This window comes from Adiantum capillus-veneris, chromosome 8, assembly GCF_014529385.1.
Source record: "Adiantum capillus-veneris isolate H3 chromosome 8, ASM1452938v2, whole genome shotgun sequence".
Taxonomy (NCBI): domain Eukaryota; kingdom Viridiplantae; phylum Streptophyta; class Polypodiopsida; order Polypodiales; family Pteridaceae; genus Adiantum; species Adiantum capillus-veneris.
The window spans coordinates 115,789,690-115,810,428 of record NC_140938.1 but is presented as its reverse complement, the minus strand read 5'-3'; the positions used below and the strand labels follow the sequence as shown (position 1 = coordinate 115,810,428).

Here is a 20,739-nt window from a genome sequence, read left to right as displayed (position 1 = left end):
ACCCGCAGATGGGTAGTGGTCGGCACTGGAATTCGTATGGTAAGAGGATGTCTAGGCTCATAGCAAGATCATATAGGTCCCCCCGTCGCACTTAGCAAGTTGGTGGATACTAGGAAGTGAACTCAATAAAGGCATAAAGTCAAGGTGGGACTACCAACAAAAAGTATTCGACAGTTGGGCCACATTGCACTTTTGGATGCGGTCCCAATGAGGATAGATGGTCAGATGACCACAGGGAGCCCAACGGAATCATTTCCTAGAATTTAGCGAACTGCTATTTTGGGCCGTGAAATGTGTTTGCATCATTACCTCCGATATGACTAGGGGAACACTTTACAACTCTGCCGCGAAGTCAATTGGGCAACCGGTCAGGAGATTTTTAAGCGGCGAACCCGAAACACGTAAATGCTTGTAAATGCACCAAGTGTCAAATTTTCATGCACTTTCCTCCTACAAAAAAAAGGGCGCTGATTTTTTATGCTGGGAGAGGCCTCATTCACTCTCTGTCACACAGGTTAAGAGCCATGGAGTGCTTCCTTTCCCTCTTATGTACAGTGCGGTGCCAGGAGTGATGCCCTGCACGCTACGCATTGCTCTCTCTCTCCCCTACGAGCAGTATGTTATGCCCCACTAGTGGGCTTTTCATTTGACCAATGTACAGTTATGTGGGTTCATGCGCGATTGTTGAGGCAAGAGCCTCTTGCACAGGTACTGGATTAGCTAGCGGCTAATACCCCGCAGGTACAAGTGAATTCGGAGAGGTTTCACACCGGAAATCTCGTCCGATTCAAAGGACAAGTAGCCCTACAGGTGCGGGAGCTCGAGGTCTTGCTACAGATGCAACCGGCACGTGAAACGGAACCAAAACAGGGAATTACAGCCTGCTGTGTATTTTTGCAGGTTTAGGGTTTCGGCCCTAAACGGACCCTAATACCCCTAGGAGGTTCGGGGACGTGAGGGGACCGCTATACAGGTGAACTGGCGCATTTTCGGGGCAGAAAACAGAGAATTCAGCATGCTGCAGATTCTCGCCAGGTTTTGCAAAGTGTCCGTATGCGTCGGGAAAGTCACCTATTACGTGGGGATACTGATTGTGAAGCGTCCTAGTACAGTTATGCTGCCGAAATCGGGCCAGGAGAGGTGTTTCTTAGCCTAGATTGTGCAGGCAGCTTGTAGGAGGTCACAGGTTTTATTCCCTCTGTTAAAGAATAAAGAAATACCGAAAGGGGCGCCAATTTTGGGGCCTACAGGTTGTCGGTGTCTGCTCGAAGCATTCTAGCTTCCGAGCCGTGTGTGTACTTAGGTGTTAATCCTCATTACAGGTTACCTTTGCAAAGTGCTCTGTGTGTGTGTCTAAAGTAAAGAATTTTGGTGAAAGCCAACGTCTACCGCCCTACGGGCCGGTTCACTCTAGACCTAGGAACACTTCAGTCAAGTTTGATACTTTTGACGGGAGGAAAGATACCTCGAAAGCTACCGCTGTCATTTGACAGTTTGAAGTTGCCTTTGCAAACGGCAATTTTTGAAAAGCGTCGAAGGTGAGGCATGTGACCAAACACCTCAAGGGGGATTGCAAGTACTTGGTGGTATACCAAAGCTGTGCAAGGAATTCACAACAAGACTTGGATTCAATTCAAGTACGAATTTTTGGACAATTTTTTTTCCTCTATGCTTTGAGGAAGGCATCAAAGAAGATTGGGATCGGTTTGTCCGATAGGAGCACGAGCGAGTCATGGATTATGTGAATCAATATTCGTTCACTCTTTCCAAGGTGGCTCCATTCTTGAACCCCTTTGAGGAAGAAACGATAAAGAAGTTTAATGAAGGACTTTTGCCCGAATTTTGTAAACGCATCCGCCAGATTCTTTGCAGCGTATGGTGGACTCAGCAATACAAGCTGAAAGTGTACATTCAGTGTACATAGAATCTAATCCCCGTAGTGGGACGGGAACCATTGAACACAGAAACATCTCCTCGAAGGATATGTTGCTAACCGGAGAAAGTTTGGAGTAAGGGAATTCATTCTAACTCCTGAAGTTTTGAATGGAAGACTCTTAAACTTCAAGTGAGAGGGCAGTTCTGATCAAAGTTACATCTTTGAGGAAATTACAAAGTGCATTTTCTTTTTCGCACAAGGAATGTATATGTCTAACCAGGATTGATCACTCTTGAGTGTTTATGAGAGTAGGGTTGAGTCAGAACATTGTTTTATACGATGAACTACTTTGCTTAACCATCCAAAAGGTCCATGATTGATCTGGTCTCCGATAATTCTCGAACAGATTACCAGCTCTACTGCGGGTAAGAAATTATGAAGGAACCATTAATCTTGAGTACACTTTAAGCCCACACCCCCTACCCGGTAAGGGAAGATATGGTAGTGCTTTTCGCACAAGTGAAGGAATACTCTCTTTATGAGGGAAGAAGCAAGAGACGGCCTTGGCCTATGCTCGTAGAATTCCACATTTGAAATCTAAGTTTATTTGATGAGCGGGTTTTGCTCTAAGATCGAGCCAAGGGATCGTCTGTTTGAGCGTCTTCGTTATAAGGATCTTACAAAGGGAAGGTAATTTCCCAGGTTCACAGAAACTCTAACACAACTTAAGAATTATGTACACCTTTGGGTACATGGATAACACACGAAGATGCAGACCTATGCCAAGGTGGGTCATCTACCAATCAATTTTTTTTTCTGTTGAACGGAATGAGATGAACTAACTTCCTTTTCAGGAATTGGACGGGAGTTCTTTATACTCTCTTGAGCGCCTTTTTGCGCGGAAGGATATTCCGACATGAGAATCTCTATTTGAGATATGCTCGCTAGAAGAAATTTGAGTTTCTCTACGGAAAAGAGGTTTTCTGATGGTCGTTGATCGTTGAGTACGTTATGTGCTTTTACCATTACAGTAGCAACTTTTGGTTGCGGTATATGTTTCTCCATGAGCAAGTCAAGTAGCATTTACACGCTTCTGGAATAAATTCGAACATTATGTTCGTAAGAGTATAATTCGCCAATTTAGCAACATCCCTCTCGCTTATAAACAGTTCTCATCAATTGTAGAGGTCCAACTGAACTACCCGGACAGAAACCGAAAAAAACTCAAAATCTTGCTCAATGGTGAGTTGAGCTTGTCCTTTCTCAGAAGAGAACTAAAAAATTGAATTAAACAAAAATCCAAGAATTCAATACTTACCTTACCGGTTCATGTCCTTCCTCTAGTACCTCGAGGATATCTTTCACCAATCATCAAACTTCTGAGCTATGTAAGAACTCGTCATAGGATGGGTGACATAGAGCATCGTGAAAAAAAATTGTACCGTAAGTTCGGTAGGAAAGGACTAGGTGATAGGTATTCCTGATGCGTCACAACGTGGGTGACGGGTGCAACGGAAAGGGGATATCCATAGTCGAGAGGAAATTCTGAACTGTGTTGGAATTGTGCACAAGGAAAAGCAAGCACTTGAATGAAGATGGGTTCATAGGAAACTTCGAGGAAAAACGGATGCTTTCTAAGAAAGCGGATTGCTTTTCGAGAAAGCAGACGCTTTCCTGCGAGGAAGTCTATGTCTGCATTGCAACTGTGCATGTGATTGCATCCAGGGACGCCTGGGAAGTGTTGTGAAAGTATTGTTTTTAACTTATAAGGTTTTATTGAGTTTTTGGACAGATTCAAACCATTTTTAAAAGGTGACCGGCCGCCCACTTAATAAGTGGACAGCCTATGATTAAATAAAGCAGTAAAAACCAGCCAACGATTTTTCTCTCTTTTATGGCAGCAGAGCGAAAAAAAACAAAAAGAAAAACAAAAACGACCGCGATCTCTACGCGAGCAACCAATGCTCTGCTATCTTTGCCGTGGCCAGGGAGCTATAAAAGCATCACACGCCCTCTCCCAGAGGGAAGATCACTTTTAGCAAGAAGAAGATGCTGCTACCAATTTCATCCACAAAGAAGACGTTGTCGGTGATGCCCATGGCTGATCCAAGTATACTAGATGTCGCCAGGACCCAGTGCATGAGTGCCCTCACAAGGAAGTGCCTACGGAGCGTGCTTCCATCGCGACAAGCTGCTGTTTTTCTTTGTTTTCAGCCCATAAACATCATAGACGGGGCTGATTTACGAGAAGGAACGCGAGAACACCTCTTTTATATGTAGGATTAGAAGAGAGGATTTTCTATGTAGAGATCTCTTCCAGGGAATTGCTTTTCGAGAACCGAGTCGCATTCGAGCGTCGAGACTTTGAAGGTAACGATTTTCATGTTATGATCTCCAAGTATTTGTTTACAAGTGTACTTCCTCTTAGTGAGGGAGTAGGAGCAGAGAAAGCGCTCTGAGGAATTAGAGTCAGATCAGCCCAAGGGTTTCGTACCCGAGTTTGGGAAGCAAATCCACGGATCGAAGAGAGGTAGACTCTCGAGAAGTTGAAATTCCCAAGGGAAGGACTTCGTGTCCAAGAAAGCAGAGTTATTCTGCAAGAAGAGGACTCTGGAAACAGAGTCGGAAAAGAGTTGTAGGGATGCCATGTCTTGAGTCTAGAAGATGAGATCCAAAGGCGAGAACCTTGATTCTCGAGGATTTGAAATAAGGAACGGAAGTTCCTTAGAATAGGATCTTGCCCTAGGAATAGGAAGCCGAGGCTTCTGGGAACCATCAAGTCTTATTCTAAAACAAACGTGGTAATATGTTCGATTGAAGTGCTTGTATAGACTTCTCCTCAGTGATAAAGATACTATTACGAGGGGAGACCATCCCATCTTCTGGTCCCAGTACTGTGTCGATCCTCTCTCTCTCTCTCTCTCTCTCTCTCTCTCTCCATCCTCTGGCTTCAATAATAAGTGATAAATCTTATTTATCCGAATGTATTTTATATTGCTATGCGCTCCCGTTTGTGACACTGACCAATTGCCACCCGTGAGTTGTAACATGTAGGTGTCCACATAGCATGGTCGATGTACGAACCCATCCTCCAATATGGTAAGAAAATGATCTTTGTAGTGTGACATTTTCTATCAAAGGGGGGATGTGATCCCAGTCTGTCTGATATAGAGCTGCCAGAGATCCTATGGAATCAGTATGTTTCTCTCACTACGTGTAAGTCGGGGTCGTACTGGAAAGGTAGCAAACTCTCCAGGTCAAGGTCATGTGCTACGAACCATGCTCAGTCATATTCGATCTCAAATATCTGTATAGCTAACTCAAATGCTCGTCATGTGAGTGATGATCGAGAGCTCTCACTCTCTCGATGAAGCAAACCGTCTGGAAGAGTGCCTCCACTACCATGGGGGGGTGGCAAGCTCTACCCTGATGATGTCCAGCAACACTATGTGCTTGCCTCAAAATAGGCAAGAAATCACATAGATTTGTGGTCTCTCAATCCGTGCCCATTGGATATCTATCAATCCGGGTGCCCACATTGTTGTTGCATACATCAGGGCTGGAGTGACGAATGTGTCGAATAGCCACCCCTTCGTGTAAGGCTCCTGAAAGTGTGCATGATGGCATCTTCCCTCTAGCATGACCAATGTTGTATATCCTCCAGTGAGTCTATCAATGGCGGCATGTGCCATGGAGAAGGGCCCCTATCTGCTGGTGAATTTGACTCCCAGGTAGATGTAGGATGTGACCACCTCTATTGGTCCTATTGTTGTAAATGTGGCTGCTCGTGAAACTGCTCTGGAGATGTGGAAGATCATGATCTTGGTTTTCCCAAGATTCGTTGTGACTCCCTTGTCTGTGCAAAACTCATCCAAAGCTCTCAGATGGCTCTGTAGGCCCTCCGGTGACTCTGAAATCGATAAAATGTCAACATATAGCATAATGTGGACTGGGTACTTGCCTGCTCGTAGGACGTAGTCAGAGATCTCGTCAATGTAGAGTCCGAAGAGGGTTGGGGAGAGGGGGCATCGTTGCTTCACACCAATGGTGTGGTGCTAGCAATAGACCCTAACATACCGCCTGAGAGTAGATCATCTCCGAAGGTATCCCCAAACTTTGGAGCTGTCGAAAGAGCCTCTCCCATGGGACGGTGTCAACGACTTTGAAAAAATCCACAAAGCAACTAAAAAGTCTCTGCTTCCCCACCTTTGCCCCATCAATGAGGCAACCCAAAACGAAGATGTGGTCGATAGTAGAGAAGGTCCACTTGAACCCTGTCTGGCCAAGAGCCCGTAGGCCGATAGTAGAGAAGGTCCGCTTGAACTCTATCTCTGGCCCTCAACCTCCCCATAAGAACTAAGTTCAGCCCCAAGAACTGCCCCATATAGCTTGGCCATTGTATGGCCAATCATAATAGTCCTGTAATTCCCAATCATAATAGTCCTGTAATTCCCTGGGCCCAAAGTGTCTCCAGTCTTGTGGATCGGCACAATGGTGTGCCTAGTCACTCCTCTGGGAAGCCCTTCCCTATAGCCCCGTTGAATGCATGTACAATCAACGAGGTTGTCATGACGGCGGCTGCATAAATGAGGTGCTCACTTTGTAAACCATGTATGGTCTGATGATTGGCGGTGCTATAGTTGGTGGATGGCCTTCTTGACCATCTCCACTGAGGAGGAGGAGGAGGAGCTCGTGGATCAAGGCCAAGGAGGTTGTGGAATCGGAGGCTGGTTCGGCACCTCATAGAGTTTCTCTGCATAGTCGTGCCATACCTGTGGATCCTAAATGGGGGTAGTTGATCCTGGAGAGTGTGCCATGTTGTGACATTGTCCCTACTCATGAACGAGTGATATAGCTCTAGCGTCTGTGCCTCCTCGAAAGCTCGCAACTTTCAGAGTGTGTCTAAATCTGGCGTCTAGCCTCTCGCTCAGTGGTCTCTCCAAGAGCCAATTGTGCACGCAATCGATCGTAGAGATCTCAACACTCATCATTGTACCAACGGTTATGTGGCATGGTCCCTGTGGGGTTTGGGGGGGGGGGGCAGAGCGAGAGAGAGAGAGAGAAATGAAATGAAATGAAATGTTATATTGACGTCCTCAAAAGGCCAGAGTGACCTATGAGACCAAAAAGTTACAATGTGGTGGATCTGATACAAAGTCAGAATAACAAAATGACAAAACAAATATACTATGGAATGGAATCTTGGGTGTGAACAAGACAAAGCAACTAGCTGGGGTAGCTAAATCACAAGAGATCCAGCATCGGCCGTTGGCGGATCTCATCAATCTCCTCCATGGTCAGAGGGGGGGGGAGAGAGAGAGATGATTTTAACATCGTAGAAAAATATCCCAAGAGACCTCAAAGATCTATCTGACGAGAGTTGAACTCAAGACCTGTTATTGAATAGGAAAATGGCATAACCAATCTACCACACGGGTGATAGAAAGGTTATACCGTTTTCCTCTTTTTATTAACACACACACCCGCAAGAAGAAGAGGATTTTGACGTCGTAGGAAACTATCCTAAGAGACCTCAAAGATCTATCTAATGAGAGTTGAACTCAAGACCTGTTATTGAAGAGGGAAATGGCATAACCAATCTACCACACTTGGTTGATAGAAAGGTTATACCATTTTCCTCTTTTTGTTAACACACCCACACACACACACGAGAAGAAGAGGATTTTAACGTTGTAGGAAACTATCCCAAGAGAGAGAGACAGATTACAAGGAACACATCATTCAGATTTTAAGATTCAAAAAGAAAATGTCCCATGCAAAACCGCCTCTCAAGATTGCTTTATAGGCAACCCTGCCATGTGAGACCGTAAAAAACAGGAGTAATTTCAAAGTCTGTTTGTGAGTGCAGTATGTTAGCAAAAACGACTAAACTACAGCCATCAAAAAGCCCTTTTGATTCCTCTTTCAACTGACGTGCATATGTCCTGAAGTCATTGACAAGATTACAACAAATTGGTAAAGACTTGCCTCTGCCATATGAAGGTGAAGGGATCTGTTAAGATGCCTGATTTCAAAAAATGCCAGGTCTGGGGTCCCTCATTAAATATACTGAGGTGCTACTACAGGCAAAATGTGATATCCTCAGATTTAGAAAAGCTAAAGAAAGCACAGGGTGTCAAATACCAAAATTGCCTTCTGCATGACTCCATCCGAGTGTGAAGTTTTTCCACAAAATCTGCTCTCATAGCATACAACTCCAATGTTGTCTACATAGTGCCATCGCAGCTCCTTTCCTTAAGGTCATTTCCATCTTGTGTAGATTCCCCATCATTGCAACACCTCCGAGGCGAGTCACTTGAAATAGCCAAAGATGGCACAGACAGAGGAACCTGTCCATTGCAGAAATCCCTAATTCAGCTACAACTTTTCCTCTAACCAGAGATTGTGCGTCATACAATATTAGTGCCCGTATGTCAAAAAAAACAATCATTCTGTGACGGGCAAAATTGAATTGAACTACATAACATCAACCTTCTTCATGAGCAACTTACATCAGACACATTGGCAAACGATGGCCCAACAACACCAGGCAAACCGCTAAGTAGGGTGCCCTCAAAACCTCCTTCCAAAGACGCTGTGTCAGTATCCTGCACATAAAGTTCTTCTGATACAAACAAGATCAATCATTAGGTTATCTCTTAACGCCTACAAAGCATAAGAAGATACAAACATGAAGAGCCCACACACAAAGTTTAAAGCCTCCATTTACAACAAGTAACGACCCCACAACTTCTGAAACCTTCACAAAGAATCACCATTAAGACATTCCCATGTATCAGGTTACCTGCTATATCACGGTTCTCATGCAAGCCCGTGTCCAGTACCCAAAGATGAGCACCAGGTAAAATGTTTAGGTCAGACATTGTAGCCCCCTCATCAATCAACTCGTTTTTGCAGAAATGTAGACGTTGATTTTCCTTGACGATCTGCAAAAAACGACTCATCTTGACATAGCACTTCAAAGATCATCTAGACAACATCTCTTTACAATGAATTTCCAGTCTGATAAAGAGTGTATTGAAAGAGAAACTAGTAGGCTTATTGATCTCCATGTCTCATTATAGTTGATTTGGTCAATTGGCTCAACTTTTAAGTACTAAAACTTTCCTTGGCAGAGATGAAGAAATAAGAGTACAATGTACATACGTAATTGCTGCCCAGCACAGAGGAAGAGTTTCAGATTCTGGAAATACATCCCATGATAGTAACAGGAAGAAGGAATCTCAAGCGTCTGTGTCAAGGAGCAGAAGATCTGAACCTGCTCTATTCACAAGGCATGAGAGCTAAAGTGCCTTTCTTTTCAGGACAGGCAGCAACGCTTCAAGAACGACAGCTTGGCTTGTCGGCAGTGATTTCTTCCTCGGGATGAGCTTCAGCGCAACACACAAGCTGTACAGCCTACGAAGTGTGACCTATAGAAATGGCAGCAGGATGCCATTGCAGGCACAATAATAAGGCATAGCAGTGTAGCACTCTATCAATGTCTCAGACAGGAGAACAAGGGTGAGAATTGTGAGAAAATTTGATATGACAATGGAAATGATACAAATCAAGTAAAGGATATGCCAATTTTTAGAAGTGCAAAATGGTATGCCAAATCATCATGAGTAAAGGGGAGAGAAGGGAGAGTGTTCTAAGAAATGACATCAGCATCAAAATGATAGGAGTGCAGTTACAGATACGACAATTTTCAGAACAGGAAAATGATGCGCCACATCATCACCAACAAATGTCATCTCCGCATTGTAGGAGAGGGCACCTAGTCTAGGACACTCTCAAGATGGGTATCCAATGTCCAAGCGAACACCAATGTGAGCACAGCCAGTGAAAGAGGCCACACACTTCCTGCTCTGATTCATGAAGCTATGCGCCTGACCTCAGTTGGCTAGAGTGGCCTATTTTTAAAGAAGAGTTCCCACCAACTTACGGGACCCCGTCCAATGGGGCCCAAGTGACCTAAAGGCATTAAAAATAAAGCACCTCGCTCTACTGACGTGGTAACTTGTATGGAATTCCCGGATTTTGCGCTGGCATGATAACGTGGCAGTTGTACACATTTTCGCAATTCGTGTTGACATGCTCACGTGGCAAGTGTACGGATTTCTGTGGTTTACGCTTAGCAGCTATGGGCGGCAGCTTTTGAGGCCAGATGCTTTTGAGTTTGATGCTTTTCATGTAACTGCTTTTCATAGGCCAAGGGCCTTCAAATATGTGCTATAGGCTCATTCTCTGGCACGCTTCCGAGTGAAGGTGCAAAGCATGGAGTACCGGCTTGTACCGAGTTGAAGCAAGATATAGAAATACCAAAAGGGGCGCCAAGGTTTAGGGCCAGTGCTCTCTTGGGGTGGAACTCCGCCACTCCCGTCTCGTGTCGTGCATCTCTTTTTGTTCACTTGTTATTTGAAGTGCTTAAAGTTGTTCAGTCTCTTCTTTTCTGTCGGCACGTGGTGCCCATCCCCCGACGGCGACTACAATGATATTGCACCACATACTTCACAATATTTGTTCTGAATTATTTTCACAGTGAATGAAAATGACTCAGGAACACGGGCGCTTGGGATATTTCCTCCTTGACGTGTGTCAGCCTAGATCCAGGTGACTCCAAGAGGCATCAACAGTGGATAGGCACACAGACACCTAGCTGGTTTCTCTCAGCCAGCAGACACTACACATCTATACGGAATCATTTCACAAGGGGTGACCCTTTAACTAGCAGAGATCTGAACCACCACAAAATGGAGGATAGAAAGGGTGATAATGGATTGAGTATTAGTTGCTCAATAAATAGATGTTTGTGCCAGTAGTGTATAAAGTGTGTACAAAGCATGGGAGGTTCACATTGCATAATTTGCATTCCTGCCGCATTACCAAATTAACTTTATCCAGCGTACTCAAATTGCGTGGACCTTATGCACTACCGTCAACCAAGTTCAGCTACACCAACAAAGCACCCAAGATTCTTTGTCCCCACTGGTTGAACCCACAAGTTCAGAAAGTGAGCAACCACACAAATCTTGGTTTTATGACATCTCATCTCTTTACCACAGAGGTTGTAAAAATTGCAGCAACTTCAAAGCTTCAAGCTGCAAGGTTCAGCAACTAGATTGGCAGACAGGCTACTCGGAGCAATCAGCAATGAGAATACCTACAACATTTCTAAGCAAAGACATAGTCCATATCACGCTGCAGAACCTCCGATAAAATCTTCAATAGATATGCATGCTGGTAATAAGACTAACTTACTGAAGAAGCTTCCCATATCATAAGCTTTAGCTGATAGACTGTCGTCACTCCAGAAACCTTTAAAGCAATCCGTTTGTTGGACGTGGGGCCTCGTCGTGCTCGTTTAGATACACGCCGCTCACCTTTTACAGGCTCAAGGAGTGCTTTTGGAGGTTCGTTCCCTTCCACAATATCCACATAGATTTCTTCATCAACATATTGAAGCTTTTGTATAAGTTCCGTACTTTCCCTTTCCTCTATACAAACATGACATACCTGTTGCATGGTACTAATCAAAATTCACAAATGCATCATAATTCAATAAGCTTTTACCAATCAACAAACCTCTGGCTTTGTCAACAAAAAAGGAGCACAAGAATCATCTTGAACCAGTTCAGATTTTTCAATTTCCTCTGAGCCAGTCGTAGTGCCTTCTTGCTTTGTTGGCTCCATCACAAGGGCTTGAATAGAATGGGAAAAATCAGCATTCCATCGCGGACAAAGGTCTAACCAATCCTCCTCTTGAACAACTGTGAAAATGTCGTCCTGGTAAAGATACACTATTTGTGAATGGCACTAAACAATGCATTCTGCAGACATATATGTTGAAATGCAAGAGCTTTGCTAAAATGAGCTGAAAAAATATTGACCATTGTTAAGAGGATAGAAAAATAAGAATGGAAAACTGATACAACACAAAAACATAACAGTAAATTGCTCAAGTACAAGGACGCTAAATTCTATAAATGACTGCTCCTACGGGAGGAAGAATTTTGAATAAGACCGTACTTCTCAGCCAGACAATAAAGAAGATGAAGTCTTTAGTAGCAGGAAACTAATACCAGAGGATCATGGACCCTGATTACACAGTTGCAAAACTTTAAGGTTAGTTAGCTTAACCTTCACAACAGCATCTCTACCACCTGAACATGTGGCATATGGAGAGGGAAAAACACATCCCTACTACCATTGTCAGCATGCTTGTATCAAAGATTCTTGTGACTTCCTTCAAACTCAGGCCCAAGATCTCTTTCTAGTGCTAGAGCAACTCATCCTACAAGAGATCTTTGTTTATATCAAGCTTCTTCAAATGAGCTTTGGCCATTCCCTAAGAAAAAGCTATATGCGTATATTCCGCAAGCATTTTTATTCAAAATTGTTAAACCTGCAAATTCAAACTCTCCCACTAGCAAAGAAATACACAGATTTAATCCAAACCATCAACTGGCATTCGTCCAAGAAGGTTTGTGCAAATTGTTCGCAAACAAACCTGCTGGCAGACCAGATAATTGGATTTTCAATCACAAAGCTTAAAATAACCTCTTTCCACCCCAGTATGTATAGCTTTTTTTAGCTCAGCCATCTTCACCACAACATAACTATATGAATTCTAAACAAATCAACCTCAGGGATAAAATGAAACTTCTGATCTGACCAAAAATAAAATGTCAAGCTTACATTTGGATTACTCTGTATAAGCTCGCCACGCCTATTCCTCTGCAAATTTGGGGGTCTGAACAGAAGTCCTTTATGCTGCAAACAGTAAACTAACTAATTAAAGTTGTTGAATGTGCCACACCTACATCAAAAAGAATCCTGCAGAGCAAGGTTGGTAAGCAATAAAAAATAGCACATCTTCTTATCCACCTTCTCACAAACAAGCTCTCGTAAGCTCTCCTGAAGCCAAAAAGGCTCTTCAGATTTATGAGACTTTTTGCCAATGCCTCCCAAGTAAGAGCGCCAATGATGCAGCCAGACTGTAGGCACTAGATAATATGCTGGTCCTGATACCAAGGCAATGCTCCCTCCACCAAAAAGAGTTTCATGTTTCTGTCTCTCTTCTAATTTGGTAGCCCTAACAGAAACCAAAAGCATTGAGATCTTTGAAATTTGCTTAGGAACACTAAAAGTGTAGCAGGAAACCAGTACCTGAGATCTTGCTGCTGAGATGCAGACTCGACAAGTTTTGCATCACAGATGGAGCAAGTAGGAGTCTCTATTGAGAAGCTGATGTAGCCTTCATCCACACCTTTGTGCACCTGTTGAGCTACATGTAAAAAATAGTTCCAAGCTTCTTCAGGCACCGCCTGACGCTTCGCACCTGGATAATTTTCAGGAAGTAAACCCTTGTGGGGGCATGTTATTGAAGCAGTTGGGGAAGCATCAATCTCAGTGGGAGCTTCAGCTGCTTTGCGACGTAACCAGTTTTGAAGCCTGCATCCGCATGGACAAATCAAACGAGGGTTCAAATGCAAGATTTTCAAATGCTTGATATTTGGTAGGAACCTACCAAGCTCTGGAAACAAAATAAAACTTTCCAGCTCCAGTGGAAGCATTGGCATTTTCAAGCAGCTGCATAATCCTTGCTCTCTCACTTTTGAAGGACCTGACTGATGCAACATTTTTGGCATTCTCCATGACACATTCAATACAACAATCATCTGCAGAAAGTTGTGGTCCACCTCTGTACTGCTGACCCACAACCAAGATAAAAGTGCGGGAAAATTGGTTAAGAGTCTTAGCATAATGTTAATGCACTAACATCGATGGGAGTTTTTCATGTGAGTGTCTGTAATATTCAGCACCATCATAACTAAGAACGCTGCACCTTCAGTGGTTTGATTAGTCACCATCCTAAACCAGACATCTTCCACAAAGTGAAAATCAAATTGCCTTCTCATTTTGAGCAAAGCATGAGTCCAATATCGTGCAAGTAGCTTCAAAAAGCATGCACATCCAAGTAGAAGATTATAAGAAAATGGGAGAATGAGATTTTGAAGGCTTTGAGACATTAAGTTGGAGTTATTTGTGAAAAATTTACACCCAGAACACTTCGTGCTGTTCCAAACGTACTAGGATATAAGCATGAAGAGCACAAGCGTTTGAAAGCAATCTTTATGATAAAGCACCTGACTTGTCCATGAGAAGTCAATACCTGTGACTGTAAGCTATTCCAAGCTTTTTCAGAGATTCGCTTCATTGCAGTGACACTGGATGGATGAACTTTGCCATGTTCACATAACAAATTGCTATTGTCAATGGGACTGTAAAGCAAGTAAGAAGAGCCTCAAAAGCTTTGAACATGAAATGTCCTCGACATAAAATGACACACACTTCATTCCACAAACAGATTTCTGAAAGTTCTTACGGAGGATCAAGCTCGTCAGCCCACGTCCGAAGCCAGCTGGTAGATATCCAGAAATAATGATTGATGTGACTTTCTACTGGCATCTGGGCTAAAAGGGTCTTTATCCCTTTCTTCCTGTCTGCCCTAGCTGAGAAAGTTTTATCTTTGTTCAATTTGTACTCCTGACATTTTTCTTGCAATTCCTTATTTTGAACATCTATTATGTGACGCAAATCCTCAGGCAACTGAAAAGGTTCATCCCTTGTCGAGGCAAGTGCTGCAACATGTGGTTCCCTCACACTGTAAATCAGCATGTATGCATCTGCAGATGTCAAAGAATTTTCCGGCTGATCATGTGCTTCCTCATGTGTTTCCCCATTTGAGGCTATTGTGTTATCTCCTGCTGCCTTGTCAGATGATTCCTCTAAATCAACAGCCTTTCCGGCTCTGACATCCTTAGGCCCCTCATTTGTAGGTGCTTTTACAGGAGCGTCCCCCATTGGATGGAAGCCCAAGCTTGAGACAGACTCATCATCAAACTGCCACCATTCTCCATTAGCATCATCCTTGATGTTTGCGATGAAATGCCCCCTGTTTGTTGCGCTTCCTTTGTGAAGTAGAATACAAGATAGATCGTACATAAGTGTGCCTTCTATATGTGAGGCACTCGTTCCATCGATGCTGAGCCTGGAGGACATGTCAAGCACTAGAGGAAAGCTGAATTTCGAAGTCACCTTCTTCATTGATGCAGTCTGTGAAGTGAGATGAAAAGTGAACCCTTACTTGCTAGACTGTTCAACATAAAATGGCACCACATGTTTCAATATAATAGCAAATAAATAAAAGAGGACATACATCAGCGAAAAATGACCTTGGCATCAAATACAATGCGTTTGAGTTGAAAAATTAGCACCGGAGGCAGGGACCTCAACTTTGTACATCGAGTTGCATCCACTAAAGTCTTGCAAAATTCGCAAATGTACTGATTTTCTCCGACCATATGTTCAACACTCAAATAATTATTGAGGCTTTCTCTCAGACTTGCCAAATCCTTTACATTAAGCTCAAGTTCATAAAAATCTACTACTTTCTGAGATCCTGAAGAATCCTGCCCACAACTTGAACATCTAACATTGCCAAAAAAGAAACGAGTTGGCATTAGTCAGCAGCCCCCCACGCCAAGAGGAAGAGTACAAATGAATGATGAAAAGAATTTAGCTCAAGAGCTCCTTGAAAAGATTATTTTTAAAGATAAACAGTCCGTTTTAGCTAATCACAAGATGTGACAGCAAGATTACATTTATCATATTTGTTGGTGGTGTGAAGGCCGTAACAGCAAGACTATACCTGTCAATGCCTTCACACCAACAGGCTGCAGCTACCAATTTGTAACAAGTAAAACACGTCAAATCATTGAAGTTTCTTACAAGCTTTTCTTGAACGAAGTTTTTTTGACCAGGGTATGCAACATGCATACAGAGTGGAACACGGCTCCAACTCATACGTAAGGAGCCAGTTTTTTACAAAATCAATCACAATAATTATCATTCACATTACATTAGAGTCTTGAACCACTCAAACAACCTCAAACTTCGAAAAGCCCACTGCTTCTTGTCTCACCATTCTTCAATTCAGCAATAACCTGCTTAAACAGTCAAACCATCTCCTAAGACTAGTTCACCCAACAGTGGTGCCTAAGGTATCAAATCAGGCACACGCACATAACGATTGCCTACTTGGTCAAAGGTTAAAGATGTGTTAACAACTACACAAGGCGACACAAAGCTACAGCAACTTGCACGTCACACTTGTTACAAGTGTATTCACAGGTAGCAGAACATTAATCTTTGTGTATTACTTTCATGCCTTGAAACAGCAAATTCAACTACTGCAGATTTAAAAACTTCAAAAATCATCTAGGAAATGCTCAAAAGTGTGAGAGTGCCAACAGCAGCAAAGAGCATAGCATACCTTGTTATATGCGACAACGTGCCTCGAAATACGTCTTGCACGATGGTTCGCACTGAAGCATGCTTGGACAGACCCAAGAAGCCTTCCAAAGACGACAACAAAAGCTTAAAAAATTCTTGTCCATCTTGCTGAATAGAGTTATTTAGTTGAAGCACTGCCGCAAAAGGAGCAGAATCAACTGCTCTCTTAATCCCATGTCGCAGCTCACCAAAAAGAAGCGCAAGCTTTTGTAAAACAGCCTGTCCTTCAAACAATTCTGGCTCAGCTGCAAAGAATCCTCGCATAAACGGTTTGATCCTAAACAACCATTGCAAAACTATGTTCACATAGCAAGTTGCGCCTAGATTTGTTAATCCTGAAGGAGAACTCATGGAAGGGCGAAGAATTTCATGCGGATCAGGTCCCATTGCTGCTTCTAAATCAGAATCCTTTTGCCACAGTATTCCAGTCTTGCGTGAACCCCCCAAAGGAATCAGTGCACAGAAGCAGTTCGGAGAGTCTTTGTTATTCACTCGGCAGCCTTCGCAAGGTGGCCGGTTGACTCCATAGAGCTCCCAAATATCTTCATTGCTGACTTCATTCCTTTCATCAATTTGTCTGTACCAAAGAGAGCACAATACAAGCGAAAAATCTCTTGCAAACAACATGGGATTGCATTCCACTGACGAAAAAAAAATATTTACTTTGACAAGACCTGTATTATCTTCTAATAATTCTAGCCTTTGACACGCGCTGTTTCTTAAAGCGACCTCTACTCTGCTAATGACAACTCTGCCTAGGGGAAACCTAAATTGGCAAAGCTTGCTCGTGCAAAAATACTGTGGAAGTTCCTGTCAGTGATAAAAATATACTACACAAAGCAACCGAAAAATAAGTGTGTCCTGATAGCAAAATGAGCAAACCTAGGAATGCATGTTTGGTTGAAATATTGGAAAAAGAACAGGATTCCTTAAGATCCTTCCATGCATATAAAAGCTCGAGTTATCACGCAATATAAGGTTTCTATGACAAAAAATGCACACACATGATAAAGCAGGTCATACAAGAGAGAAGAAACCCTGCATAGGTCTTCCATACCTGAGAATGAAAGTTTGAGGATCTTCTGCAGCATTGCGTTGCCTTTTGTTCTTGTGACGGCCGCCTCCCCCGCTCATAACGTGCATGCTAAGCAGCTAATACGAGGACGTTCAATTGTGTGGGTTCAAATATGCATTGTACTGACTGATGACTCGCTCCTAACTGCTCTCAGAATGAAGCTTTCCATAGAAGCTTCAAACTACGTGAGATGTCGTTTCTCAGATCTTCTGCAATCGACTGCTACCGCAAAGCTCCATAAGGGGACAAAGATCAAGGATGAATGGGTTCTTGCATTCAAATCTTCGAATCGATTGCACACACCACTCCCCCACACAGAGATCCTACGGTCAGCTTTCACATTTGGGCGGAAAGGTTCGGCACCCGAAATCACAAGAAATTGATGTGCCCAGTGGCCACTACACCTAATGATAACTAGGAGTGTGTTGATATTTTTTTAATGTGAGCCATGCCAATCTTTTTTTGCACAATAGGTTTAAACTCATACTGGTAGTAGGGTAGTGGTACCCCCTACTACTGGCAGACTTCTTATTTATTCATAGAGCGGAATCTCATCTCGATTTCCTCTATAGAGTGCGCTAATGCAGCCTTTAGTCGAATCAAAATTGGCCGTTGAGGATTGAACCCGCGCGTAGGGATCTACAGAGCGTTCGACTTAGACCAACAAAGCTTACGGCCTTGTTGGAACATTTCTGTGTTTTTTGTTAATAGAAGACTACAGACCCCCCCCCCCCACCCCTCCCTCTTCGTTCCTTGTTGCGACAGCCTATGACCTCTCTCTCTCCCCCTCCAATTGCTCTCAGATTGGTTGGTCCTCTCCTTCTCTCTCTCTCTCTCTCTCTCTCTCTCTCTCTCTCTCTCTCTCAGATTCAAGCCTAGCGCTTCAGCACACTCACATACGACATCTTCTGAGGATCTTATTAAAAGATTTTTCCAAATTGGGTACCCCCTACTAGTAGGTTCTATATTTTATTAAGCATAAAGATTCTACATCTGAGAGTGCACTTGATATATAATTTCCAAAACAAGGACATGCAGCACATGTCGATAGATCTCGCAACCTGTGCAGTTGTGCAATTTGAGCTAAGCCAACTCATCGAGAGACCTCTCGTGCCTGCATGATCTCGATTTACGAGTTTAAAAAATTTGTAGTGCCTCCCCCTTCTGTCATGCACGTTGCCCTGCCAGCTGGTGTGTTGGTTCGACCTGCCTATCACCAAGCGCTTTGCCTGCACGCCCTTTGCTTGCCCCTCCTGAATGCGCCCTACACGGCCCTGGTTCAACTTGCCCATCACCAAGTGCCCTTCGCTTGTCCCCTCCTCAAGAAATCTCCCCAGATTATATGCGCATGTACGCGGCCCCTCCTCAAGGGATCTCTCCAAATTCTACGTAATTTTGCTTTTTTTTTAATCATAGGCACATACTTAGATAACGTCTTAAAAAAAGGGATATTGTCAAGCAATTGTTGTGTTTAGGCCACAACCAATGGCGATACCAACTAGACATATCTACTTCGCTGAAAGCGTTTCCAAAATTTTCTAATAGAGTATTGACAACACCTCTTCTAAACCAAACAAGCAGAGGCAATGCTTACAAGAGGGGTTGTCCTACCCGTTCTATTTACTCAAAACTAGAGAAGCCTAAATAGTGATCAAATATTGAATCGACTGTACATTTTTGAAATTGGAAGTGGTCTTTTAGTGACTATTGATTCTTAATTACTAAATGCAATAACCACCAAAGTAGCCACAATCACCACCATAATGCCAGATGAACAATAAAAACATACATGGATTTACTCAAGCCTTACTTTCTCCTACTTTTGATTGCATTCATGTATAAGCAATATGCATACAGTTTGCATATAATTTCAAATAAGAGTGATGTGAATTGAATGCTTTACACACTTTGAACCATCTACTCTCATCTTTCTAAGTCAACTCGTAGTGTTAAGAAATTCCAATAGTTTGTAGCTGATTGGAATTCTTTTCATCTCATAAACTACTCCAAGCATGGCACTCGTGCTAGTTAAGTGGATTCTCTTTGACAATGGGACACGCGGAGAAGCCCTCCTCCCCATCTCATGTCATAATGCAATATGTCTCAGCCCTAGTATGCAACATAATTTTGGCCCAAGAGCTCTATCCCAACGTATACCAACTGAACCTAGAATGCTATCTGATACACAAATCCATATGGACCAAGCAAGCAAACAACGGACAAAGGCAATAACAAAAACATGAATGCTTCTACACTCAAGGCCACACGCATGCACGCACGTACACACAAGCCAATCCTCAAGCCCACACATTGAATGCTCTACCTATGTCTCCATCACCTAAAAATGATGTAAGTCAGTTGTTCAAAAGTTAATGCCATTGGTGTCATGATTTTGGGTTGTTTTTATTTAGTAGATGATGCTTTTATGAATCAAGATTGCAAAGCACTATGAAACGTTTCCTTTTTACAATATAGCTTAACATTTGATTATGATGTTTATGCCCATCCACTGGTTTTTAGGATGCCCCGTCTTTAATGGCATCATTGAATCACACACTACAATGTGTTGCATACTTGGAGGTAGAAATTTGCCTTTGTTGAGGATTTATGGGTAGAAGGAAGCCATATCTAGGAGTGCCTTAACTAACATTCGTCAAGGCTTATGGTGCCCTTCCCGATGGTCCGAGCTTCTAAGCTTCACATTTTCCCACTTTGACAAGCATTTGTAAGAAGAAACCAAACAAGAGTGTGAGGCAAGGGTATGTGGAACCCGATACTCCAACCGGCGTGCTTGCCTAATCTAATAGGCAGCTCCCATGTTGGTCCACACCTTTCCCTTGGCCTCACATTACTCCCCCCTTGGAGAAGTGTTTTCGTCCTCAAAAACTAAAGTGGGATACTTCTTCTTAAGAAGACTAATGTTTTCCCAAGTGGCACCTTCTTCATGTCTATCTTTCCACTTAATGTTTGACCGATGCACGTGATAACGAGTTTGTAAATAATGATAGTCAAGAATGCACTTGAGTTCATGAGGGTGAGTTAGAGGTTCAATGAAATCGACCAAAATCTGATGATCAATTACATTGTCATCTCTATGCAAGCGTTTACATAGACTTACATGAAAAATCGGATGAATATGAGAGTTCGCACATAGAGAAAGTTCGTAGGCCATATCACCAACTTGCACGAGTATTTTAAACGGCCCACAATATCTTGGAAATATTTTATACGTTGGCCCAATTTTCAAACTTTTCAAATGCTCCAGAACACGTAAGAGTACCTTTCTCCTTCTGTAAAGGTTATTTGTCGATGTTTCTCATTAGCATACTTTTTGTATTGATCTTGTGCTCGTCGAATGTTTTGACAAGCAATTATATCCTTATGATTTTGGATAAAGTCCTTGACTTGCTGAATTTTCTCAATAGCC

At 42.9% G+C, this 20,739-nt stretch overlaps 1 protein-coding gene across 3 annotated transcripts; it reads right to left on the bottom strand.

Annotated features, from left to right (window-relative positions):
- Positions 1-7,768: 7,768 nt before the first annotated feature.
- On the bottom strand, positions 7,769-17,678 carry UBP26 (ubiquitin-specific protease 26). 3 transcript variants are annotated; one of them, XM_086518401.1, is made up of 14 exons: positions 17,295-17,678; positions 16,218-16,814; positions 15,118-15,373; positions 14,268-14,998; positions 14,055-14,163; positions 13,410-13,591; positions 13,049-13,333; positions 12,767-12,974; positions 12,578-12,652; positions 11,465-11,665; positions 11,141-11,395; positions 8,682-8,823; positions 8,389-8,498; positions 7,769-8,226 (listed from the first exon to the last, which is right to left on the bottom strand). In XM_086518401.1, the coding sequence occupies exons 1-14, from the start codon at positions 17,378-17,380 to the stop codon at positions 8,104-8,106; spliced, it is 3,360 nt and encodes a 1,119-aa protein (XP_086374527.1). In that variant the 5' UTR covers positions 17,381-17,678; the 3' UTR covers positions 7,769-8,103. The 3 variants fall into 3 exon arrangements, with proteins under 3 accessions (XP_086374527.1, XP_086374525.1, XP_086374526.1); XM_086518399.1 differs by having other exon boundaries at positions 8,389-8,501; positions 17,295-17,677; XM_086518400.1 differs by having other exon boundaries at positions 8,389-8,501; positions 13,410-13,588; positions 17,295-17,677.
- Between the last annotated feature and the right edge of the window lie 3,061 nt (positions 17,679-20,739).

Coding starts and splice junctions, on each gene's coding strand:
- UBP26 (XM_086518399.1), bottom strand. CDS start 17,380: ATGCACGTTATGAGCGGGGGAGGCGGCCGTCACAAGAACAAAAGGCAA. Junction 13,592..14,054: donor GGAATAGCTTACAGTCACAG/GTATTGACTTCT, acceptor GTTGTGGGTCAG/CAGTACAGAGGTGGACCACA. Junction 11,396..11,464: donor TTTTGTTGACAAAGCCAGAG/GTTTGTTGATTG, acceptor ACCATGCAACAG/GTATGTCATGTTTGTATAGA.